At 44.7% G+C, this 19,755-nt stretch overlaps 1 protein-coding gene and 1 long non-coding RNA gene across 6 annotated transcripts in view; one reads left to right on the forward strand and one right to left on the reverse strand.

Annotated features, from left to right (window-relative positions):
• EGFR (epidermal growth factor receptor) overlaps positions 1-19,755 on the forward strand; it is a 205,756-nt gene that overhangs the window by 152,385 nt on the left and 33,616 nt on the right. For all 5 annotated transcript variants that reach the window (XM_081529433.1, XM_081529430.1, XM_081529431.1 and 2 more), the window contains 9 exons: positions 1,703-1,829; positions 1,925-1,998; positions 2,203-2,293; positions 4,431-4,630; positions 5,458-5,590; positions 6,595-6,685; positions 8,047-8,204; positions 17,132-17,170; positions 19,110-19,251. In XM_081529433.1, the coding sequence (XP_081385559.1) occupies positions 1,703-1,829; positions 1,925-1,998; positions 2,203-2,293; positions 4,431-4,630; positions 5,458-5,590; positions 6,595-6,685; positions 8,047-8,204; positions 17,132-17,170; positions 19,110-19,251 (1,055 nt within the window). The remainder of the gene's footprint in view (positions 1-1,702; positions 1,830-1,924; positions 1,999-2,202; positions 2,294-4,430; positions 4,631-5,457; positions 5,591-6,594; positions 6,686-8,046; positions 8,205-17,131; positions 17,171-19,109; positions 19,252-19,755) is intronic.
• LOC145521199 (uncharacterized) lies at positions 1,194-19,201 on the reverse strand. Its single transcript, XR_014065216.1, has 3 exons — positions 19,047-19,201; positions 6,200-6,318; positions 1,194-1,980 (listed from the first exon to the last, which is right to left on the reverse strand). It is a non-coding gene; the product is annotated as an uncharacterized LOC145521199 (long non-coding RNA).

Below are 19,755 nucleotides of genomic sequence, written 5' to 3' on the forward strand. Positions count from 1 at the left end.
TCTGATTTTGGTCCGTTAATTTTGTGCTCAACAGACATTTTGACTCACCTATAATCATTATGCTCTAGTTTCTACCCACCCGCAGTTCAAACCCTGGAGTAGTGGCCGACTGAGACCCCTTTGTGTAGGGTGATATTGGGAAACAAAGGTGGGAACATGTGTGGATGGTCCACAACTCCTCCAGATCTGACAGATCTAGAGGTGAATTACAGTTTGTCTCCACATTTAGGAATTAAGGTAACCCCACCATCACCGTCACGCCTAAGCAGAGAGAGAATGAATATTCTCTCAAACACGTAGAATTCTCTTCCAAACCTGTTATTAAAAGGCAAGTTCCCATCAGCAGGCATCTGCCTCAGGGCCTGTTTTGCTGAAGCCGCCTCACTCCGTTGTCAGCCTTGGAATCCTAAGCCAGCCTCGCCACCCCGTTCCCAGACCCACAGCGAGGTGTGTGCATTCCGGGGCAAGCGTGGAGTTCCATGGGACTGGCCAGGTGGCGACCCAAGCAGTGGGGACTCCAGACAGATTGGAGAAGAAGGAGATGGAGTCACAGGGCGACCGTGTCCCTGGTGAGGCCTGAGGGAGGAGAGGGGAGGACCTCGCCCTGAACGATAAGATCTATGATGATTCTTCAAAGTAAGATAAAGTCTGAAAGAGAGATACCAAAAATGGCACTGTGGATTCTAGAAGCAGAGCCACAGCAGCTAAATGGGCTTCAGAGGGAGATGCCATTTAAGATGGAAATTAGGGAGTGGATGTAAATTAATAAATGAGCTCAGAGTGCAGAAAAAGGCATCTGAGACTGATGTCACAGTAGGACAGAGATCAAAGCATGAGGCTTGAGTAGGCCCTGTGGAAGGAAAGCAGTTTATCTGATAAGACTTATTATAGTATTCCTTATGATATGATATCAGTTCAGTTCATTTCAGTTCAATCGCTCAGTCTTGTCCAACTCTCTGGGACCCCATAGACTACAGCTGACCAGGCCTCCCTCTCCATCACCAACTCCTGGAAGCTACTCAAACTCATGTCCATCTCATCCATGATGCCATGCTTGTGAGGGGTTTTACTGATAGGACAATGTTTGCAGCATAATATGTGGAAAAAATAAAAAAACTACAGATGTGGTGTGACGTAACCATGGAGGATAACCGAAAGGAAATTTTCTAAAATATCAAAGTTACACAATAGCATTTCTAGTCATTTTGTTCTTCTTTGTTCCATGTTTTCAAGGTTTTCTTCAATGAATGCATCTTGCTCTTTTAGTTAAAAAATCTATGCATACTGTTTCTTTCCATTAGAAAACTAAGCTGCAGCCCAGGTGAGGGCAAGGGAAGGCATTGAGGGTTTAGTGGGGGCACACGTGTGATCCCCGTGCGGTACCAACAGCCCAGGGGGCAGCTGTCGTGTAGAAGGAGCTGGAGTCCTCGGGGGCAACTGGACTCTGGCCCAGGTGGGGAAAATGGAGGAGGAGAAGGCAAGTTCAGTGAGGACAGGCATGGCATCTCCTGTATTGCAACCCCACACCCTGCTACGGCCCCTGGCCCCTGGCAAGCCTAGCAGGGTTTGCTGCGTGGGTGAATGATAGCGTGGCAGCGACGGTTCCCGCAGCTGCATTTCTCTTCCTGCTCCCGTCTGCCTGAGGAACCACAGCTATTACTAATTCAACACATGTGAATGGAATAAACACCTCTCTTTACAGTTTGTAACGGAATAGGAATCGGTGAGTTTAAAGACACACTTTCCATAAATGCTACAAACATTAAACACTTCAGAAACTGCACATCCATCAGTGGAGATCTTCATATCCTGCCAGTAGCATTTAGGGGGTAAGTAAAGATCAAGTTACTGGTATACCAGAGAAACGTAGACTCAGCTCTGGTCACGGCAGGTTTGTCACTGACGGCTTTCTTACTTGTTTCAGTGACTCCTTCACACGTACTGCACCTCTGGACCCGAAAGAACTGGACATTCTAAAAACTGTAAAAGAAATAACAGGTGTGTACCATCAAGTGTGTTAGTCACTCAGTCGTGTCCGACTCTTTGTGACCCCACGGACTGTAGCCCACCAGGCTCCTCCGTCCATGGGATTTTCCAGGCAAGAATACTGGAGTGGGTTGCCATTTCCTTCTCCAAATAACGGCTCTTACAAAATAGAAATGTCTAAGTGGGATGTGTCTGAACTTTCCTTCTGCTTTATAGGGTTTTTGCTGATTCAGGCCTGGCCCAACAACAGGACTGACCTCCATGCTTTTGAGAACCTGGAAATCATACGTGGCAGAACAAAGCAACAGTAAGTGGACCCCAGCCAAAGACTTGTCGAGTCTTTTCTTTTGAAGTAAGAGCTACTGAAGTGCTGCAGAGACACTCCAGAGAGTCCCCACACACCCTCACCTGGCCCCCCCGATGGGGACACCCTGCATCGGCACGGCTGTAGCCGAGCTGCAGACTTTCTCGGATCTCGCCAGTTTTCCACGAACACTTTTTGTGTTCTGGTCAGCCCACGCTGCAAGGGACAGTCGTGTCTCCTTGGTCCCCTGCTCTCCATGATAGTTCCTCTGTCCTCCTTGTCCTTCATGGCCTTGATGCTTTTGAAAAGTACCAGTCAGGCATGTGTAGGGTGGCCAGTGTTTTCTCCTGATTTGACTGAGGTTTTGAACTTTTGGCGAGAACAGAACTAAGGCCACCAGTCCTCATCAGCACCTCATCTCGGGGGACCTGAGAGGCACTGAGCTTTTCTTTCAGGATTTCCACCTTTCCAGCTCCGGCAGTGAAATACAAACACACACATGTGTGCGTGCACACACACACACACACACACACAAGCATCTTTCACATAATAAGGGTAATAATGAATTTTGTGGTGAGGCAAAGTTTGGCACTCTCTTGTTCAAACCTGCCTTGGAAAACATCTGGTTTTGAGAACTGTTTCCCATAATTGACAGCTGAGAGGGCCACACAGTACTGTGCAGTATTAAAGAAAACCAGAGTACAGCGCGCGTAAAAGAAGCATCCCTTTCCAGAAACCATTCCAGCTTTGCATCTCTGATGCTAAACATGCAGCTAATATCACTTCCCAGAAAGGCCCTGTGCCCTGAGTTCTCAGGAATACTTGTTTTGACCAAAGTTCATATAGAGATGAGAGACTTAGGTCAGTTTTCTTGGGTGACTAGCATGTACCTCTCAGCTTAGTTTTAGGGTTTTAAACATAAAGCTGACTTTGTTTTTTTTTAATTTATAACATTTGCTGAGAAGTCCAATGATACATAGTCCCTCCTGGGGAAGTGTGAGCCCTGCCAGACCTCCCTGCAGGGAGGACCTCAGCTTTGTCCCCACTGGCGTGGCTCCCCTGAGCATGCCTAGGGGAAGGGATTCCTAAAAGCAGGGGTGCACAGGAGTCAGGCTGTGGGGGGACACAGAGAGGAAAGAGTGGGCAGGGAAAGAGCACCAAGGAGAAAGAGGAGTTTCCCGGTTGCACATTGTCACCCCGCGCCTTCACCGGCAGCCTCTGTGTTCGGTGCTGTCTCCACGGGTCTGTTTCCCACCCGGCGCTCAGTGAGCTTCCTGATAACGCACGTCCGCTTCCTGTGGTTTTCCGTCATTGCCAACAAGAGCCGCCTCCAAGCGGTGTCCAAAGTGGCCCAGGCTCTGGCCTCTCTCTCCCCTCCCGGACCCCCGTCCCACATTTCTGCTCCAGCAGCAGCGTGTGATTCTCAGTGCCTGCCATGTGCCCCTCTGGGGGAAGACTTCCTTCCCTTTAGTCGGAATAACTTCCATCTCATCCTCGTAGGAACCTGGCACAGGGCTCTGGAGGTCCTGAGGACCAGGCGTCACCTCTTCCAGAGACGCTCCCTCAGACTGGTTCAGGCGCCCCTGCTCTTTGCCTCTGCGGCCCCCTCATCACCACCCTCATGGTACTGGTTGAAAACGATTGTATCATCAGTAGACAAAGGGTTTTTTGAGAGCAAGAAGCACACACTTAACCTAGAATTAAAATTGAATTAGTCACATATTACCTCAAATATTTGTTCAATAAATGGAGGAATAGATGGATGGATGGGTAGGTGGATGGATGGAAAGCTGAATCTATGATTTTTGAAGTGTATTTGGATATTTGAAAAGTTAAGATGTTCTCAATTCCCAAGCAAAGTTAAAGTGCAGTAAATAAAATAATGACATTAATAAATTATTCAACCCCCAGGCTGCCACTGGAATTAGAGATATTAAATGAACAAGGAACTAACTTTTCCCTGGAGGAACTTTAAAAACACTTGCAATTTTCCAGAGTCGCAGTACAGGACTTCCATGACATGACTTACGTGACTACAAACTGGAAGGAGTAGTAAATCTAAAGTGGGACAGAAAAACGTTTTTGTTGATACTATGCTACTTAATTTTTCACATTATTATTTCTTTTCTCTTCAACGTAGTGGCCAGTTTTCTCTTGCGGTTGTTGGCCTGGATATAACATCCTTGGGATTACGCTCCCTCAAGGAGATAAGTGATGGCGATGTGGTCATTTCAGGAAATCGAAACTTGTGCTACGCAAATACGATACACTGGAGAAAACTTTTTGGGACCTCAACTCAGAAAACCAAAATTATAAACAACAGGAATGAAAAACAGTGCAGTGAGTAATCACTTTGGTTGATTGTGGAGATGGTTCTAACAGGTCATTTATTTTCATTTAGAATATTGAAAGCCTACTCCCAAACGTTTAAATTACTTTTTATATTCCTAAGAAGCAAATTAAGGGAAATGTGTATATTCTTTTGTGAAGTTCATCAGAATTTTTTCTAGATAATTCTCGTCTCGTAGGATAAATCTGCCTTGAAGTCTAGGCTATCAGTTATTGGTAATTTACAGGACAAAATTTAGTACTGATTATGGCATTTTAGCTGTGTGTTCCTCCCTACTCATTCCACCCCCAATGACTAAACACATTCACACACACACACACACAGAGGAATGGGGTGAACATTTCACACCGGCATTTCCAGATCCGAGTTCACAGCCACAGTCAGCTTTTCAAGTGGTGCCTGCACCTGTGCTGAGATCCTGGCCACCGGCAGAAGCAGAGCCTGGTTCACATCCTGGCTTGAGCCCTTCCTGGCTTTGAGACGTTCATCAGTTTACTTAAGTCTTTGGGCTTTATCTTCCTCATCCGTGAAATGGAGGCAGTAATGGTTCTCACACCACAGTGCGATTAAGAGAGTTGGTGAAGTTCTGGGTGTCTGCCTGGTTCTGTGCCCCGCACACGCACGACAAGGACCCTCACGCTTTCTGCTCCTGCAGCTCTGACGAGCTCCCGCTAGATATGCTTGGCACCCAGCAGGGCAAAGGGGACTTGTGGCGGGCCTCTGGAAGCCGTTGGGTCACTGCTTCTCTCGGGAGCCCTGGCGTACATTTGTGGCCTCTGTTCCTTGTCTGACCATGGGACTCACCCTGTATTCGCAGAGGCCACAGGCCACATCTGTCACCCGCTGTGCTCATCAGACGGCTGCTGGGGACCTGGACCCAAATACTGCATGTCCTGCCAGAACTTTAGTCGTGGCAAGGAGTGTGTGGAAAAGTGCAACATTCTAGAGGGGTAAGAGGTTTTTTTTTTAAATTCCTTTGTTTTGATTAAAAAGTAAGACTTAGGATTTTTACAGGTGTATAGTTAATCAGTCTGATTCTTTTCCTTTATTCTCTTTTCCTTTTTGTTTGTTGACAATTGTTGTGTGTGTGTATGTGTGTGTGTGGTTTTATTTCGTTAGTTAGTTGTTTTTGGTTGTGCCGGGTCTCCGTTGCTGCTTACAGGCTTTCTCTAGTTGCAACAATCAGGGGCCACTCTTTGGTCTGGTGCACAGGCTTCTCACTGCGGTGGCATCTGTTGTTGCAGAGCACAGGCTGTAGGTGTGCCGACTTCAGTAGTTGCAGCCCGCAGGCTCAACAGTTGTGGCTCATGGGCTCAGTTGCTCTGTGGCATGTGGAATCTTCCCAGATCAGGGTTTGAACCCATGTCCCTTTCATTGGCAGGCAGATCTCTCTCCACTTTACCACCAGGGAAGTCCCCATCTATCCATTTTGGAGACACGGTTAAAATAGTCCAAGCAAAATATTTCATACCTGTGTTCCATTCTTACTGTTTTTAGTAATAACCATTAAGGAAACTTTAATAGCTCTCTTTCCCTTTCCCAGGTATTGGTCTAGTTACCATTTCTTTGCAGCTTAACTTAAATATCCGTGAATCTGATATAGGAGGGGGCTGCCTCTTCAGGACTGTTTTCTTCTTTTCTCCCCTGTGTTGGCTTATCCAATATGCAGAGACTGTGCCTGTAAAAAAGATGTAGAAAAGCTGTTTTGACTATAAATGAAGCTTATGCTTTGTTCTAGAAGTAGATGACTGAAGATTCAGCTGACAGAATCCGTCTATTACAGCACAGTATAGTCCTGGTTTCCCAGACGTCTGACTTTTACGTAAAATTGTTCTGTCTTTCTAAGAGAGGTGATTGGCGTCACCTGGACCTTCAGACAGGGGAACCCAGGCAGCGTGTGGAAGCAGGGTCTGGAGGGATGGCGCTGACCAGTGTCCTGTCTTCCTCCTGGCAGAGAGCCCAGGGAGTTCGTGGAGAACTCTGAGTGTGTGCAGTGCCATCCGGAATGCCTGCCCCAGGCCATGAACGTGACCTGCACCGGACGTGTAAGGAGCCTGTCTGATGTCACCCCCGCTCCCAGCTGCGGACCCACACGCACGGCCCGCCGCCACCGCCCCGTGGCCGCTAGCCGCCGTCCAGCCCCCTGCCCAAGCTCGAGCCCGGCCCGGCCCGCTCACAGCCGTCAGGGGCTGTGACTGAGGGGAAGGCGCCCCGCGGCCTGCCTGGCTCGAGCTTTCATCGCACGCGGTGACGCCTGGCCCCAGACCACAGACCAGGGCACGCGGACAGCCAGCCTTCACTGTTGCTGACATCTCCACCATCGCTTTACCATCTTAATCAAACGTTACCACATTCTTACTCACCATTAGTTTATAGTTATTTGAAGAGGTTTTTTTAATCACATAGAAACAATTTTCAAAATTCAGTTTCATATCCACATGTTCAGGAATAATATTTTAGAGAGTCTAAGTGAGAATGAAGATCCTTCTCACACCAATGTGTTCATGTTGTTAATTCTCAGTATTACTTATATGAGGAGCTCTGTTTGGATTTGAGCTTCAACAGTCATATCTAAATCTACTGATGGAAAATGTTTTTCAGAAGTTCTCTAAATCAGACAGGTGATGATAAGGTTTTGAGGTACAAGCTGCCAAAATAGCTGGTTACAAAGTAAACCACTGGTTTTTCGGTTAGTGTTGGGTTAACTTCTCATCAATGAAATAAAATAATTGGTGATGTTGATTGACTTAGTCATCTGATTGTTCTCACTCTGGGAACACTCAATCTTTGAGACATAAGGGTGCTTAGCCAACAGGCAGACCCTTCCCTACCCGCTTGACTTCAGCCCTTGTGAAGTGTGTGGATGCAACCCAAGCAGCCCTAATGTACTAACACGTTTGACAAACAGAACCAAATGTAGCACAACACACTTAATTATGCAGCCCCTGTGTTCACACTTGCCACCTTCTCAACGCTGGGGAGACGCAGGTGTGGGTTTGCTTAGCTTTGCCTTGGCAAGCACAGCTTCCCGCAGAAGCCCCTCAACTTCAAGCATGACTCTCAAGGAAGCCCATCTGAGCGATAAGGATGTAAATACACGTGTAGACCAATCAATGTTTGAACAAGGAAAAATGCCCACAAGGTATTAAGTAAAATCCAGTAAAACACACGGTTCAGTTTCTTTTATGTCTTCATATACAATACACATTTAAAGTCGGGAAGGCTTTATTCTCAACTGTTAACAGTCACATCAGGCAAGACACAGTCAGAGAAGAATTCGCCCACTTGAGGAATTTCTACATTGTTTGATTTTCTTTCGTGATATATATTTTAAGTAAAATGTTACTTCATTCTGCAAGACACATAAATATTTGATGTGTGAAATCGATTTTCCATCTCCGTGCAGGGACCAGGCAACTGTGTAAAGTGTGCCCACTACATTGATGGCCCTCACTGCGTCAAGACCTGCCCTGCTGGAGTCGCGGGAGAGAACGGCACCCTGATCTGGAAGTTTGCAGATGCCAGTCACGTGTGTCACCTGTGCCACCCCAACTGCACCTATGGGTGAGTCAGGGGACTCTGGGTCTGCAAGAGAGCATGCAGGCTCATAAACTGCAGACGTTTTCCAAACTGTCCAGGCAGCAAAGTACAGAGGTTTGTATCAGAGTCAGTTCCTCCAGGTGTTCTGGCCCTACGGCCACGGCAGCAGCAGTGAAACGCTCACGGGAGGTAACGGTGCTCACCAGAAAGCCTCTCAGCTTCTCCAGGTGTGTGTCATGCCAGGGCCCCGTTCTGCTGTGCCAACAAGTCCAAACAAGAGTAAGGGGCAGGTGGAGTGAAGACGAGCTCCTACCCTATCCTCAGAGGTTTCTGCACGTCTTTCCAGATGACGGGATTCCTGTGGGAATCCTTATTGTTTTACAATTCATGGAAGATAACACTGCCTAGAATGTTCCTTAAAGAAGCTTTTTCTTTTACCTAGTTGATTGCTAAATTGTTAATAGGTAGCTTAAAACTATTTTGACTACAATTAGCTGAAGCACTCTGAACATTTGTATCTTGTTTACTAAAATAATAAATTTGGCAATGAAAGTAGACTACTTCTAGAAATCAGACGGAAAAGTTGAGTTCTCATATATATTTCTCATTCCCTTCTATCTCTCAGTCCTCAACCTTATTTAGAACCATTACTCTTCTCCAGAGCCATCTCTTACTAGCTGTGTGGCCTTCCGAAAGGGTATTAACCCGTCTGTGCCTCACTTTTCTCATCTGTAAATTAGGTTAATACTACTGCACTGCTCACAGGATTTCTGTGATCTTGATTAATACACGTAATGTACTTAAATGGTGCCTGGAACACATGCGTGCTCAATCAAGGATTACACAAAAGGCGGCGTGGGGCTGTTGATGACGTGGTAATAGCCATGGTGGTGGTTATGATGTTCATAAGCAGTGGTGGTGCCAGTGTTGGTGGTAATTGTGATTGTGATAATGATTAGTGTTCTGAAGGGATGCAGAACCTTCTGATTAGACTTCCAGATATCAAGAGTCTTGAAAATTTTCCACGTATGTCCTAATATTTTAACTGTACTTGTATGTACAAAAAGGTCTTAATGACCCAGATAACCACGATGGTGTGATCACTCACCTAGAGCCAGACATCCTGGAGTGTGAAGTCAAGTGGGCCTTAGGAAGCATCACTAGGAACAAAACTAGTGGAGGTGATGGAATTTCAGCTAAGCTATTTGAAATCCTAAAAGATGATGCTGTTAAAGTGCTGCACTCAGTATGCCAACAAATCTGGAAAACTTAGCAGTGGCCACAGGACTGGAAACAGTCAGTTTTCCAGTTGTTTTTCCAAAGAAAAACAATGCTCAGGAATGTTCAAACCACTGTACAATTGCACTCATTTCACATGCTAGCAAGGTAATGCTCAAAATCTTTCAAGCAAGGCTTCAAAAGTATGTGAACCAAGAACTCCCAGATGTACAGGCTAAAAAGCAAAGGAACCATAGATCAAATTGACAACATCCACTAGATCAGAGAAAAAGCAAGAGAATGCTAGAAAAACATCTACTTCTGCTTCATTGACTACACTAAAGCCTTTGACTGTGTGGATCACAGCAAACTGTGGAAAATTCTTAAACAGATGGGAATACCAGACCACCTTACCTACTTCCTGAGAAACCTGTATGCACGTCAAGAAGCAAGAATTAGAACTGGACATGGAACAATGAACTGGTTGAACATTGGAAAAGGAGTACATCAAGGCTGTATATTGTCACTCTGCTTATTTAACTTGCATGCAGAGTACATCATGCGAAATGCTAGGCTGGATGAAGCTCACACTGTAATCAGGATTGCCAGGAGAAATGTCAATAACCTCCCTATGCAGATGACACCACCCTAATGGCAGAAAGGGAAAAGGAACTAAAGAGCCTCTTGTTGAAAGTGAAAGAGGAAAGTGAAAAAGTTGGCTTAAAACTCAACATTCAGAAAATGAAGATCATGGCATCCGACCCCATCATTTCATGGCAACTAGATAGGGAAAAAATGGAAAGAGTGACAAATTTTATTTTCTTGGGCTCCAAAATCACTGCAGACAGTGACTGCAGCCCTGAAATTAAAAGATGCTTACTCCTTGGAATAAAAGCTATGACCAGCCTAGACAGTGTATTGAAAAGCAGAAATCACTTTGCTGACAGGTCTGTATAGTCAAAGCTATAGTTTTTCCAGTAGTCATGTACGGATGTGAGAGTTGAACCATAAAGAAGGCTGAATGCTGAAGAATTTATGCTTTTGAACGGTAGTGTTGGAGAAGACTCTTGAGAGTCCCTTGGACTGCAAGGCAATCCAACCAGTCCATCCTAAGGGAAGTCAGTCCTGAGTGTTCATTGGAAGGACTGATGTTGAAGCTGAACCTCCAATACTTTGGCCACCAGTTGCAAAGAGCTGACCCATTGGAAAAGACCCTAATGCTGGGGAAGATTGAGGGCAGGAGGAGAAGGGGGTGACAGAGGATGAGATGGTTGGAGTGCATCCCCGACTCAGTGGACGTGAGTTTGAGCAAACTGCAAGAGATAGTGAAGGACAGAGGAGCCTGGTGTGCTGCAGTCCATAGCGTGACAAAGAGTCAGAGGCAACTAAGCGACTGAACAACAGCAAATATGGAGGAGTCTGGGCCTGGAGACAAGTGATTCGGGAATGACTTGTACCCTGGTCAATCTCCATCATTTAACCTTCTTAAGTTTCAGCTGTTACGGGGTAAATGGAAGGGCGCCATCTTTCCATGACCCTGTGGTCCAAGAGTTTCAGTCCTGGGTGACTGAAGAGTAATCCCCAGCAACAAGCAGGAAGCTTAGGCATCTCCTAGGTGGTTAACATGTGATTGTCTTCCCCCGCTAATCTTAGTCTAGCCTATTGGTGTGTTCCAGGTGACCTGGAATATTTTACCAAGTTTAGCGTCCAAAATCCCCACTAAAACCAGTAAGTTAATTTGACTAAGGCTAATATATTTATAATACTTTATTATATATTAATATTATATTATTATATATTTATATATATTAATATATCATAGCAATATATATTATATAATATTTATGTACTAAAAAATTAATAGTTATATAATATTTTATTAAATATTATATAATATTTTATAATATTTCCAGTCAGGAAATGCTCATTTCTTTATAAATTCAGATGTTCTTTTTTATATTTCAGTAAAGTTTTACAGTTTTGTTCTTTCATGTTCTGTTTGTATTACATTTGCTATTGTGAGATGGACCTTACTTAGAGTGTATCTTCTAATTTATTATTTCTAATATATAAGATAGCTTTTGATTGTTTGGTGGAGGTGTATAGTCATCTCATATTGATGTTCTTTATTGAATTTCCTTTGAAATTAATGTTTTAGTTCGTGGTCTTGAAGTTTCTGGGAAAACAATCATATTGTCTCCAGTAATGGTATCTTCATCTCTTTTCCACAAGTTTCAAATCACATTACAAAGGCCAAAATTTCTAGAATAATATCAGATACAATGGTAGTGGACATCAGAGTTTTATATCTGATGGTTGTGGGAATGGCTATAATAAATCACCATTAAGAACATTATTTGCTATTACTGTGAGTTACTATCTTGTTAAAGAAACAGTTATCTACAGTTATTCCTACTTTTGAACTATTTTTTTAAATCCAGAATGAATTTTGAATTTTACCAGACCCCTCCTTGGCAGCAATTTTAAGATTTTTCATATTTTTCCCGTTGGGTATATCAGCATGCTGTTATAGTAATTTGCAAACTCTACAAAGCATGATATAAATGATAGTTTGCTAGTTTTTCACTCAATCTATTTTTTTCATATTTCCCCATAATAAGGAATTTTGGAACAGATTCTCTTAAATAGAATTATATTACCCATTAAAATATATTTTTCCTATTTTTTCTGTCTTTTGGAAATAACTGTGTTTTTGTATGTGTCTGTGAACGTGTATCACTGATATAAAAGCATGTAGTTTTATGTAATCTTGTTATTACTATCTGTATCTTCATCCAAAAGAATTACTTGATAAAAAATGAGTTTAATTTTTTAAATATGGAGAAATATTGATAGGATAAGGGGAAGTAAGAAAACATATCTTTTATTGTGTATCTATGATGTACACAGCATCATCAAACAGATAGTCTCATTGATGACTCAGAGTGAGATCACTGGTTTTCCATTTGTATTGTTGAAGGAACACTCAGGCTCTGAAGTCATTAGCCGGCAGTCACAGAGCCCAGGTTATGGGAGCATACCTGCTTCAAGAAGCCATCCTCTTCCCACAGGGCAGGTCTGGTTACCCCAGGAAATGGGTCAGGAAACTTAAAGCCTGTCCACTGTTGAATGGAACCATATTTTATGGAAAAGGAAAGGTTTCAGGGAAAAGGTTTCTTTGAAATTTTATGCCAAAAAACTAAATAATATAAAATTCTGCCAATTTTAATTACATGTAACAAAAAGTAATAAATGGGAGACAGACAAGCAGTAATTTTTCTGACTAAATTAAATGATAGTGTGATGCAGCCTCTTTTGCCTGATACACGACAGTCAATTCTGTAGACTCATGCAGGGCGCCATCAGCTTTCTCACGGCCCTCTTAATCCTCCGATACTCAGATCGTCCCCTCTTACCACACCTGTCCTGTCACTGTCCTCGTCCATCATCTCTTCAAATGTCAACTGGCTGAGCTCTCACTGTGGTATCTCTTGTCAATAACTTCTTGCTAGAAACCCCATAGGTTTCCCAGCAGCACTTTCAGAAGCTGCATGAAACCTGCTTCTTGTCCAAAGTTTGCTGTTCCAGTTTGCAGTTCCATTTTGCACCACTTTGCACAGAGTTCCCATTTTGTTACTTTCTGGAGACTGACAGGCATAATGGGAAAATATAAAAACACTAGTGAGGAGAGACATTTTGAGTAGGGTTTAACTTTACCAATGGTCATCCATTCAGTTCAGTTCAGTCGCTCAGTTGTGTCCAACTCTTTGCAACCCTGTGGACTACAGCACGCCAGGCTTCCCTGTCCATCACCAACTCCTGACACTTCCTCAAACTCATGTCCATTGAGTCGGTAATGCCATCCAACCATCTCATCCTCAGTCGTCCCTTCTCCTCCTGCCTTCAATCTTTCCCAGCATCAGGGTCTTTTCAAATGAGTCAGTTCTTCACATCAGGTGGCCAAAGTAGTGGAGTTTCAGCTTCAGCATCAGTCCTTCAAATGAATATTCAGGACTGATTTCCTATAGGCTGGACTGGTTTCATCTCTTTGCAGTCCAAGGGATTCCCAAGAGTCTTCTCCAACACCACAGTTCAAAAGCATCAATTCTTCAGTGCTCGACTTCTTTATAGTCCAATTCTCACATCCATACATGACCACTGGAAAAACCATAGCCTTGACTTGACAGATCTTTGTTGGCAAAGCAATGTCTCTGCTTTTTAATATGCTGTCTAGGTTGGTCAGAGCTTTTCTTCCAAGGAGCAAACATCTTTTAATTTCATGGCTGCAGTCACCATTGCAGTGATTTTAGAGCCCCAAAAATAAAGTCTTTCACTGTTTCCATTGTTTCCCCATCTGTCTGCCATGAAGATGTGACTGGATGCCATGATCTTAGTTTTCTGAATGTTGAACTTTAAGCCAACTTTTTCCCTCTCCTCTTTCACTTTCATCAAGAGACTCTTTAGTTCTTCTTCACTTTCTGTCATGAGGGTGGTGTCATCTGTGTATCTAAGGTTTTTGATATTTCTCCTGGAAATCTTGATTCCAGCTGGTGCTTCATCCAGCCTGGCATTTGGCATGATGTACTCTGCATATAAGTTAAATAAGCAGGGTGACAATGTACAGCCTTGACGTACTCCTTTCCCAATTTGGAACCAGTCTGTCAGTCTGTTGTTCCATGTCCAGTTCTAACTGTTGTTTCTTGACCTGCATACAGATCTCTCAGGAGGCAGGTCAGGTGGTATGGTATTCCCATCGGTTTAAAAATTTTCCATTTTGTTGATCTATAACTGATCCACACAGTCAAAGGCTTTGGCATAGTCAATAAAGCAGAAATAGGTGTTTTTCTGGAACTCTCTCGCTTTTTCGATGATCCAGCGGATGTTGGCAATTTGATCTCTGGTTCCTCTGTCTTTTCTAAATCCATCTGGAACATCTGGAAGTTCACAGTTCATGTGATGTTGAAGCCTGGCTTGGAGAATTTTGAGCATTACTTTGCTAGTGGATGAGACAAGTGCAATTGTGTGGTAGTTTGAACATTCTTTGACATTACCTTTCTTTTGGATTGGAATGAAAACTGTCCTTTTCCAGTCCCATGGCCACTGTGAGTTTTCCAGATTTGCTGGCATATTGAGTGCAGCACTTTAACAGCATCATCTTTCAGGATTTGAAGTAGCTCAACTGGAATTCCATCACCTCCACTAGCTTTGTTCGTAGTGATGCTTCCTAAGGCCCACTTGACTTTGCATTCCAGGATGTCTAGGTGAGTTATCACACCATCAAAGTTATCTGGGTCATGAAGATGTTTTTTGTATAGTTCTTCTGTGTATTCTTGCCACCTCTTCGTAATAAATTCTACTTCTGTTAGGTCCATACCATTTCTGTCCTTTATTGTGCCCATCTTTGCATGAAATGTTCCCTTGTTATCTCCAGTTTTCTTGAAGAGATCTCTAGTCTTTCCCATTCTATTGTTTTCCTCTATCTCTTTGCATTAATCACTGAGGAAGGCTTTCATCTCTCCTTGCTATTCTTTGGATTCAAATGGGTATATCTTTACTTTACTCCTTTGCCTTTGGCTTCTCTTCTTTTCTCAGCTATTTGTAAGGCGTCCTCCGGCAACCATTTTGCCTTGTTGCATTTCTTTTCCTTGGGGATGGTCTTGATCACTGCCTCCTGTTCAGTGTCAAGAACCTCTATCCATAGTTCTTCAGGCACTCTATCAGATCTAATCCCTTGAATCGATTTGTCACTTCCACTGTATAGTCATAAGGGATTTGATCTAGGTCATACCTGAATAGTCTAGTGGTTTTCCCTCCTTTCTTCAATTTAAGTCTGAATTTGGCAATAAGGAGTTCATGATCTGAGCCACAGTCTGCTCCTAGACTTGTTTTTGCTGACTGTGTAGAGCTTCTCCATCTTTGGCTGCGAAGAACATAATCAGTGTGATTTTGGTTTGACCATCTGGTGATGTCCGTGTGTAGAGTCTAGTCTCCTGTGTTCCTGGGAGAGTGCTTGCCGTGACCAGTGCGCTCTCTTGGCAAAACTGTGTTCGTCTTTTCCCTGCTTCATTTTTCACTCCAAGACCAAACTTGCCTGTTACTCCAGGTACCTCTTGACTTCCTACGTTTGCATTCCAGTCCCCTATAATCAAGAGGACATCTTTTTTGCGTGTTAGCTCTAGAAGGTCTTATAGGTCTTTATAGAGCCATTCAGCTTCAGCTTCTTCAGCATTACTGGTTGGGCCATAGACTTGGATTGCTGTGTCACTGACTGGTTTGCCTTGGAAACGAACAGAGATCATTCTGTCACTTTTGACATTGCACCCGAGTACTGCATTTCGGACTCTTTTGTTGACCATGATGGCTACTCCATTTCTTCTAAGGGATTCTTGCCCACAGTAGTGGATATAATGGTCATCTGAGTTAAATTCACCCAATCTAGTCCATTTTAGTTCACTGATTCCTAAAATGTCAATGTTCACTCTTGCCATCTCCTGTTTGACCACTTCCAATTTACCTTGATTCATCGACCTAACATTCCAGGTTCCTAGGCAATATTGTTCTTTATAGCATCAGACTTTACTTCCATCACCAGTCACATCCATAACTGGGTGTTTTTTTTGCTTTGGCTCCATCTCTTCATTCTTTCTGGTGTTTTTCTCCACTCTTCTCCAGTAGCATAATGGGCACCTACCGACCTGGGGAGTTCATCCTTCAGTGTCATATCTTTTTGCCTTTTCCTACTGTTCGCCCATTAGCTGATATTTTTTTGTCTTTGACGATTAATGGTTTTCCTAGGAGATAACAGATCATGAGAAAAGGAGAAGCCTGTGTCTGGTGTAGGGAGGAAAGTCCGTAAGCTTGCAGGGCCAAGACTACATTGTCTGACACCACGGAAAAGAGGTCTTAGACACTCAAGACCAAGAGGAGTGCAGTGCAGAGATGAGAGCCCTTTGAATGAGACAGAAAATGACTGGAACCACGTGGCAGTGCGCATCAAACCTGAAGATACTTCTTCGTCCTTCCCCAGCCAAGAATGTCCGTCTTCTCCATCGAACTGGAATATTCAGTCTTGCTATTGAATATTCAGTCTTGCATTGACAAATGTTGCTGTACTTCAAAACCAACTGATTCTGCCTTTTCATCCATCATCCTGTAGTCAGAATAGCAGATGGTGGTGCCCCCCCAGAACGGGCACCCAGCTGCTGAGGGGACACGTTCAGACAAATGCTGTCTATGCTTCATGTATGACATCTTCGTTGTGTGGAAGTGAGTGAAGCCAGTTTCTGGCTTTCCGGCTCTGACATCATCCCCATTTCCCTGCCCCAAGATGCACGTTGTCACTTGTCTGCCCCCACCTTAATCACTGTGGCCCAGGAAATGGTTCTGATCTCAGCTCCCTCCACCTCCTGCCCACCTGGATATTCTAGAACCAGCTGTAAGGCATCTGAACCTCTGTCGAAAGTAAGAGATGAAAACATTTCAGTAACAAAGACCAGAAGCTGCCTACTCTGTTCAATTCCTATCACAAACTGGACACTCAAAACTACTTGCTGAGTGAAGGAACAAATGAATAACTGCATGCTAAACAAATGATTAAGCAATATTGAGACACGTGATTCTAATGATTTAAAAGTAATCTGACACACATCACCTTATGATTTAATGAAAACTCTCCAAGAAAAAAATGATAAATAAAATGATTGAAATGTGTCTTTCTCTTTCAATTCCTACAGCTGTGCAGGGCCAGGTCTCGAAGGCTGTGCAGCAAATGGGTAAGTGTGACACTTCGTGTGTGATGGCCTGACCAGAAACAGCCAATAGTTCTGTGGGCAAGGGTAATGCTTTCTCACTTTCCCGACTGCCCTCTGCCCTGGCAGGTTCTCACTTCCCCCCAGGCCAAACTGGGCATTCCTAGCAGAACCCACCCTGCCTGCATTACTGGCTGTGTCCCAGGGATGGGAGAGTGAGACAAGGCATCAGTGCCAGGCCTCTTCCACATAGAGCCAGCCTCACCACCTGATGCTTCTCTTTCTATACAGCCCGTCATTGCTCCATGGGTCACAGTATTATTGGATGCTTCTTCTCTTCCAGCTTCTGTTCTCTTTCCTCGCTAACCCAGTTGACCCTCAACTTGTGTTTGAATGACCTTTCTGTTTGATGACAGAGCTCCAACTGCAGGGATTTCTCCCCTTACTTCCTTTTCTAAACACATGACTTCCTTCAGCATTTCAGTTGTAATCTGTTTGCCCTCATTGCCTGAAATGCTACACAGAGAAAAGCAGAACTGAGACTTTCTATTCACACTCATCAGGAAGGAATGATATTATCAATTAATAATATCTGTCATGGAATCAGAATTATACACAAGACACCCACCAGATACCCCCAAACACTAGCCAAATATCCAGGCACCTCTGCCATCTCCACTGTTTACAAAACTCCTCCCCTCAACAACCTTCCTCAGCATCAGTCAGCTCAGTCTCTTGCCCAAGAATTAGCAAAGATAACCAATCCCTTCTGCTATCAAGGGAAACATTAAAGACAAATAGGGCAGCTTCTCAAAGACAAAGCTTGCCTTTTATGCCCCTCTTCACTTGAGCCATGAGGACGCCAGCAAGCTTCACCCTCTCTTCACGCTGCAGTCAGGGAGGTTTTCCACCATATCCCCACCCTGAAAGCAGTCAGTGACCTTTGTTATACTCATTCTTTCAATTTGTTCTTCTCTTTTCACTCACTTACCCTTACTATCCATGGAACGCATACTCTGCACAAATTATTCCTTTTACTTTTCAATGTCCCCTTCAAAACAGTAAAAACCCATTACTGCAAACTACATGAACTAGGAGAACAGTACAACTCAAGACATGACTTTTGTACGTGCTAAGAAGAGTGTGTTCTAAGTACTATTCAGAAAAGTACATTTGACACTTAGGAGGAATCTGTAAGAATGCTGGCACATTTTTTGTGTGCAAACGCTACTACTTATTCTTTGATATTCATTAACTGCCTGAAAATACGAAGTTTGCCAGAAGCTCAGCTGGCACAGGTGCTTGAAAACAATAGCTTTATAAAGATTCTAAATTCAGAAGCGACTCCTTCAGAGAGCTGCTTCCCCAGTGAGTTTGGGTGTTGCTCTCCCCTAGCTGGGGCGGGCGTGGCGGGGGGAGCTGCAGAATGACGTCGCTTATCTATGACAGCTCGGCTCTCCGGTCTGGAAATCCTGCCCCTGCCTTACTTATCCCTCCACACGTTCATACAGCACCTCACACAGTGCTCAGCCCATGTTCCAAGTCCGGGACCCCTCAAGCAGCCTCCACCGTTTTGAAAGGGTCCCTCCGTCCAGCCTGGCCAGCAGACATCCCACGGGGAGAGTGTGCTTCTAAGGAGCGGAGACACACCAATTCCTGTGGAAAGCATGACTGATTTTTGAGTTACGTTCCCTTAATCAACAGACGACAACCTACTCGTCATAGCGAGAAGCCCAAATGATGCCCAGTTTAAAAATCCAAAAAGGTGGGGGGAGGAGGCTATTACAGGAAGAACGTTGGAAACCTGCCCTGGGCATATTGATCGGCCTCTCGCGCTCCTCGACAAGCTGGGCGCTGTTGCCCTGAGACAGTTCTAAATGGCGTCTTGGCGGCCACACACCTGGGAAATACAGGCGATGCCGACATGACAATCAACGCCCCTTGTGTGTCCGCCTTCTTCCAGGCCCAGGATCCCGTCCATCGCCACGGGCATCGTGGGCGGCCTGCTGCTGCTGCTGGTGCTGGTCCTGGCCGTCGGCCTCCTCATGCGCAGGCGCCACATCGTGCGCAAGCGCACACTGCGCCGGCTGCTGCAGGAGCGCGAGGTGAGCTGGGCGACCCGGGCGGTGTCTTAGAGGGGAGACTGCGTTACTGTGCTGTGGGTGTTGTCATGAAAAAGCCAGGAGAGTCTCTGAATGTGCGGTTCTAGGCAAGTCCGGATACGCTTGGGTACTTGCATTCAGTGACATGCAGCTGTTTCCAGGGTAAGTCCTACTGGCGGTGGCCCGGCTGGGGTGCCCGCCGCCCAGCTGGTTCTGCGCTGTGGTCGGCGAGGGGGAAGCTGGTGCGCAGAGGCCCGTGAGTTGCCGTGAGCGCAGGAGGTGTCACTTTGTAAAATGCCACAGTTCCCACCAATGACGGCTCTTTTTCGAGCCGTGTCTGTGACCAGTGTTGTCTGTGACACCGTGATTTCAGGAAAGGGTCTTCAGGTATCCCTGTCCTTCGGGGTGGCAAAGCCAGAGCCCCCAGGAGGAGGGACCCATGGCAACTTCAGCACGGGGCCGTGCAGGGCTCGGATGGGCTACCAAAACGACCACCACACAAGCTTG

The sequence above is a fragment of the Giraffa tippelskirchi genome, chromosome 9 (genome assembly GCF_054371585.1).
Source record: "Giraffa tippelskirchi isolate mGirTip1 chromosome 9, T2T-mGirTip1v1.2.pri, whole genome shotgun sequence".
NCBI classification, from domain to species: domain Eukaryota; kingdom Metazoa; phylum Chordata; class Mammalia; order Artiodactyla; family Giraffidae; genus Giraffa; species Giraffa tippelskirchi.